Genomic DNA, 5,578 nt, shown 5'->3' with positions numbered 1-5,578 from the left:
GGGGGTGGAGGGGCAGGGCAGGGGGTGAGGACCCCAGGGGGTGAGGACTGGCGGGGGTGGAGGGGCAGGGCAGGGCTGGGGGTGAGGACTGGCACTACTGTGGGGAATGGGAGGGACAGGGCTCCCAGGCCACGGGGAAGGAGGACTCGACCCGTCTCAAGCAGGGCACTGTCCTTAGGTCCCTCCTGCTCCCACCACGGATGCTACCCAATGCCTGCCCTCGAGAGCTACTTCCCTCCTCCCTTCCTCCCCTGCCTAAGATCTCTCTGCTCCTCAAGTCCTGGCTCCAGAGGGGAGTCGGGGAGGCCTCCGGAGGAGAGGCTCCCTCCTGGCTGTCTGCTTGCCATCCCCCCAGGAGGCCCACGTGGCTTGGGTCCTTGCAAGTCGAGGTGGGACTGCTTCGTCCCGAAGGCCGAGTCTACAGGACTTGACACCGAAATCCTCCAGGGCCAGGTGGACCCAGTGCAGAGCAGATTCACAGTGGACTTCCCCCCCTCCCCTGCCCATTCTCCACTAAACTAAGGAGCCCCATTTTGTTGCTTTCTCAGGGAGGGGCTGAGCTGGGCAAAGGATGAAATGCCCAGCACGGGAGTCCGACCCAGGCTCCCCGAGCCTTCGCATTGGGGCAACTTTCTGGAAAGGGCAGGCAGACAGAAGGGTAGAGGGGACATCGGAGGCTGCGCCATCGGCAGCCTTGCTGGAACGCCCTGCTCCTAGTGGCCCCAAGACAGCCTGCACGTACGGCCCAGGGGGTTACCTTTTCCGCCTCCAATTCATGATCACCTGAGGGTAGAAGGAGATGGACCAGGCCACAAAGTAGATCCAGCCAATCACCTGGTTTACGATGCTAATGGCGTTGCTGCGGATCACGAGAAAGCGTATCCTCGGGCTGGAAAGGAGTTTGGGGGCCAGGATGAGCTGAGGCTGGGCTTCCGAAGGAGACTTCCACGCGCCCAGGACGGCCCCCTTCTTGTCATGTGAGGCCCGCACCCGCTGAGGCCAGCCTACCCGGTCTGATTGGAGTGATTTCCATGGAGATAAACAGTAACTTGTCCAACATTTTGAGATGTCACTTGAAAAGAGGAATTTGTCACTCCAGGAGGCACCACCACCTGTTAGGAAGACTGAGGTTCAATCCGATGCCATGTACGGTTACTGAGGGCACCGCCGGCATCTAGCTCCATGCTACACGCTAGGGAATCGAGGGATGCATCACCCACAGCCCCACCTTCCACAAGCTTACTAAGCAAAAGGAGAGACGCTGCAGCACCCACCAGCCAACTTGAACCTCCTGTTCGCCATGCTGCCCAGGCTGGTCTCAAACTCCTGGGCTCAAGCAATCCACCCGCCTCGGCCTCCCAAAGTGCTGGGATTACAGATGTGAGCCACCGCGCCTGGCCTGAGTAAGACTTTCTTTTGTTCTTTTTTTATTTTTCGAGGCAGAGTCTCACTTTGTCACCCAGGCTGGAGTGCAGTGGGGCGATCTCGACTCACTGCAACCTCTGCCTCCCGAGTTCAAGTGACTCTCCTGCCTTAGGCTCCTGAGTCCCAAGTAGCTGGGATTACAGGTGCGTGCCACCATGCCCAGCTAAGTTTTGTATTTTTAGTAGAGACAGACTTTCACCATGTTGGCCAGGCTGGTCTGGAACTCCTGACCTCAGGTGATCTGCCCACCTTGGCCTCCCAAAGTGCTGGGATTATGGGCATGAGCCACTGCACCTGGCCTGGGTGAGACTTTCTGAGCAGAGCTATGGACTTGTCCTCATGCCCTCCCCTGGCTTATCTCTGAGGGAAGGAAGGATGGCTCTTGTCCTCTCACTGGGCACGTCACCTTGGGCAGGTTATTCAAGCTCTGATCTCAGTTTGCTCATCTGTAAAACGAGTTAACAAAAGTGTCTGCCTTTCAGGGCTGCCATGACTGACAGGATGTCCAGAAAGCGGACAGCACAGAGCCTGGTGCACAGCAAGCTGGGCCAGTGCTTTACTACAATACCATCACTTCTGCTTCCATCATCACTAGGCTCCTCAGCGTCCACAAAACCATGCGTGCCCTGTGCCAACCTGGCTGCCAAGTGACGAAGCAGAAGAGGCACATACACGAGACGCTTGGCAAAGAGGACGTTTTCACCCTTGCTGCTGCCCAATGTTTGGCAAATGCTCTGCTTCAGGAAAAAGTCCCTGGAGGCCTGCCTGTAACATCTGGTCTCCCAAGCATTCCTGCTGAGACTCTTTTTTTTTTTCTTTTTCCTGAGATAGAGTTTCGCTCTTGTTGCCCAGGCTGGAGTGCAATGGCGCGATCTCAGTTTACTGCAACCTCCGCCTCCTGGGTTCAACTGATTCTCCCACCTCAGCCTCCCAAGTAGCTGGGATTACCGGCGTGTGCCACCACGTCGGGCTAATTTTAGTATTTTTAGTAGAGATGGGGTTTCACCATGTTGGTCAGCCTGGTCTCAAACTCCCGACCTCAGGTGATCCACCCACCTCAGCCTCCCAAAGTGCTGGGATTACAGGTGTGAGAGTCACCACGCCCAGCCTTTCCTGAGACTCTTACATCCTCTTGGAGTGGTGGGGAGTGGGAGGATATCCTTACTGAACCAGACTGTCTCCCCTGGTCCCCAGCTTCTGTGCTTCCTGGATAATACTCCACCCGTACTGCAGGTGCTGTGAGGATCTGGCTCATTAGACTGCTGTGGTTGCTGCTTCTTATATATTTTTTGAGACAGAGTCTCACTCTGTTGCCAGTCTGGAGTGCAGTGGCACCACCTCAGCTCACTGCAACCTCCGCCTCCAGGGTTCAAGTGATTCTCCTGCCTCAGCCTCCCGAGTAGTTGGGATTACAGGTGCCCACAACCACGCCTGGCTCAATTTTTGTATTTTCAGTAGAGATGGGGTTTCGCCACGTTGGCCAGGCTGGTCTCGAACTTCCGACCTCAGGTGATTCACCCGCTTCAGCCTCCCTAAGTGGTGGGATTACAGGTATGAGCCACTGTGCCTGGCCTTCTTATTTTTAAGAGGCAGGCCTTGCTCTGTAGCTCAGGCTGGAGTGCAGTGATGCGTCTGTAGCTCACTGATTACTCCAACTCCTGGGCTCAAGTGATCCTCCTGCCTCAGCCTCCTGAGCAGCTGGGACTGCAGACACTCTACTGCACCCTGCAGTGGCTTCTTAATGAGGACCCTTGAAGCACTGCCTTCTTGTTCTTAGCACCAAAAATCAGGGGCTTTGGCAGAACAATGGAAATGGTATAGCGGCTGCAGCAAAGCCTCGAATCCAACTTATGGTCCACGTCTCGCAAGCTACATCTTCGTAACACATGCCACTCCTGGCTCTTTTATTTTCCTGCCACTCACTTTTTCTTATTTATTTATTTATTTATTTTTGAGATGGAGTCTTGCTCTGTCGCCCAGGCTGGGAGTGCAGTGGCGCGATCTCTGCTCACTGCAAGCTCCGCCTCCCGGGTTCATGCCATTCTCCTGCCTCAGCCTCCCAAGTAGCTGGGACTACAGACTCCTGCCGCCACACCCGGCTAATTTTTTGTATTTTTAGTAGAGACGGGGTTTCACCGTGTTAGCCAGGATGGTCTCGATCTCCTGACCTCCTGATCCTCCCGCCTCGGCCTCCCAAAGTGCTGGGATGACAGGCGTGAGCCACCACGCCCGGCCACTTTTTCTTATTTTTAACAGATATTCCTTCCAATGTTGCCTGGAGATTTGTTAAGTGGCCACTAAATCCCTTCTGGAACTAGGAAGGGAGAAAATCGGTCGATCAACTGATACAAGACAATGAAATGATAATCGCTGCCTTTCACTGAGTGCTTTCTGTGTGTCAGGGACGATCTTAGACATTTTTTTATTTTTTATTTTTTTAGGTGGAGTTTCGCTCATGGTTGGACTGCAATGGCGCGATCTCGGCTCACTGCAACGTCTGCCTCCCGGGTTCAAGTGATTTTCCTGCCTCAGCCCCCCAAGTAGCTGGGATTACAGGTACCTGCCACCACTCTTGGCTAATTTTTGTATTTTTAGTAGAGACCGGGTTTCATCATGCTGGCCAGGCTGGTCTTGAACTCCCAACCTCGGGTGATCTGCCTGCCTTGGCTTCCCGAAGTGCTGGGATGACAGGTGTGAGCCACCGCGCCCGGCCAATCCTAGACATTTTATACTTGCTAGTGCTTTTGATCTTCACAGGGCTGTCAAGTAGACATTACTCACCGTATGGCTGCAAATAAGGAAACGGTGCTATGTCGGGGTGAAGTGACTTACCCAAGGCTCGTAAGCCTGGCTCCTAGACCACCCAACTCCCATGTTCTAACCAGAGGCTTCCAGTATCACAGGTAGTGGAGGGGAGTGGTGAGAGGTGGGTGGGGAAGGGCAAGTGAGGCAGGAGCCTGAAAAGGTAGGTGGGTGCCCATAAATTCCCTCTCACACCAATGGTTTGACTCTCATTGTTAAAGACTTTTCTTTTCTTTTCTTTTTTTTTTTTTTTTTTGAGACAGGGTCTCATTCTGTCATCCATACTAGAGTGCAGCAGCATGATCTCAGCTCTCTGCAACCTCTGCCTCCCGGGCTCAAGTGATTCTCCTGCCTCAGCCTCCTGAGTAGCTGGGATTATAGGCGCACACCACTACCACTCGGCTAATTTTTGTATTTTTAGCAGAGATGGGGTTTCACCATGTTGGCCAGGCTGGTCTTGAACTCCTGACCTCAAACGATCCACCTGCCTCAGCCTCCCAAAGTGCTGGGATGACAGATGTGAGCCGCTGCGCCCAGCCTCTCACTGTTGAAGACTTTTTAAAAAACTGAACTGTGACATGTAGTAGAAAAGTACACACATCACAGCTTGATGAAATGTCTACAGACTGAATGCATCCGGCTTCCAGATGAAAAATGAAACATTCCCAAGTCCTCGGAAGCCCCGCTTGCTTCCTCCAACCTCCCCTGGCCCCAGGGGTCACCGCTACCCTGACTGACACATGGATTTGCTGGATCTGTTTGTGCTCCAGGTTCAAGGACTCCTACAGCCCAGGCTTGTTTGATGTCAGGTTTCTTTTGCTTAAGACTTTCCCTGATTTTAAAAAGAGGACACTTTGGTCAGGAGCGGTGGCTCACGCCTGTAATCCCAGCACTTTGGGAGGCCGAGGTGGGCGGATCGCCTGAGGCCAGGAGTTCAAGACCAGCTTGGCGAACATGGTGAAACCCCCATCTCTACTAAAAATACAAAAATTAGCCGGGCGTGGTGGTGTGTGCCTGTAATCCCAGGTACTTGGGAGGCTAGGGCAGCATAATTGAACTCAGGAGGCGGAGGTTGCAGTGAGCTGAGATCACGCCATTGCACTCCAGCCTGGGCTACAAAGTGAGACTCTATCTCAATCAATCAATCAATCAATGGCTGGGCGCAGTGGCTCACACCTGTATTCCCAGCACTTTAGGAGGCTGTGGCAGGTGGATCACCTGGGGTCAGGAGTTCAAGACCAGCCTAGCCAACATGGTGAAACCCCGTCTCTACTAAAAATAGAAAAATTAGCCGGGCATGGTGGTGGGCGCCTATAATCCCAGCTACTTGGGAGGCTGAGGCAGGAGAATC

The 5,578-nt window shown here is 53.8% G+C and overlaps 1 protein-coding gene across 1 annotated transcript in view; it reads right to left on the bottom strand.

Moving 5' to 3' along the window:
* CTNS (cystinosin, lysosomal cystine transporter) overlaps positions 1–5,578 on the bottom strand; it is a 32,904-nt gene that overhangs the window by 5,957 nt on the left and 21,369 nt on the right. The window contains exons 7-8 of the mRNA XM_011980450.1: positions 1,009–1,112; positions 758–889 (exon numbers count right to left, since the gene is read on the bottom strand). Of these exons, the coding sequence (XP_011835840.1) occupies positions 758–889; positions 1,009–1,112 (236 nt within the window). The remainder of the gene's footprint in view (positions 1–757; positions 890–1,008; positions 1,113–5,578) is intronic.

This window comes from Mandrillus leucophaeus, unplaced genomic scaffold (genome assembly GCF_000951045.1).
Source record: "Mandrillus leucophaeus isolate KB7577 unplaced genomic scaffold, Mleu.le_1.0 Scaffold212, whole genome shotgun sequence".
NCBI lineage: Eukaryota > Metazoa > Chordata > Mammalia > Primates > Cercopithecidae > Mandrillus > Mandrillus leucophaeus.
This window is presented reverse-complemented; position numbering and strand designations above follow the sequence as displayed.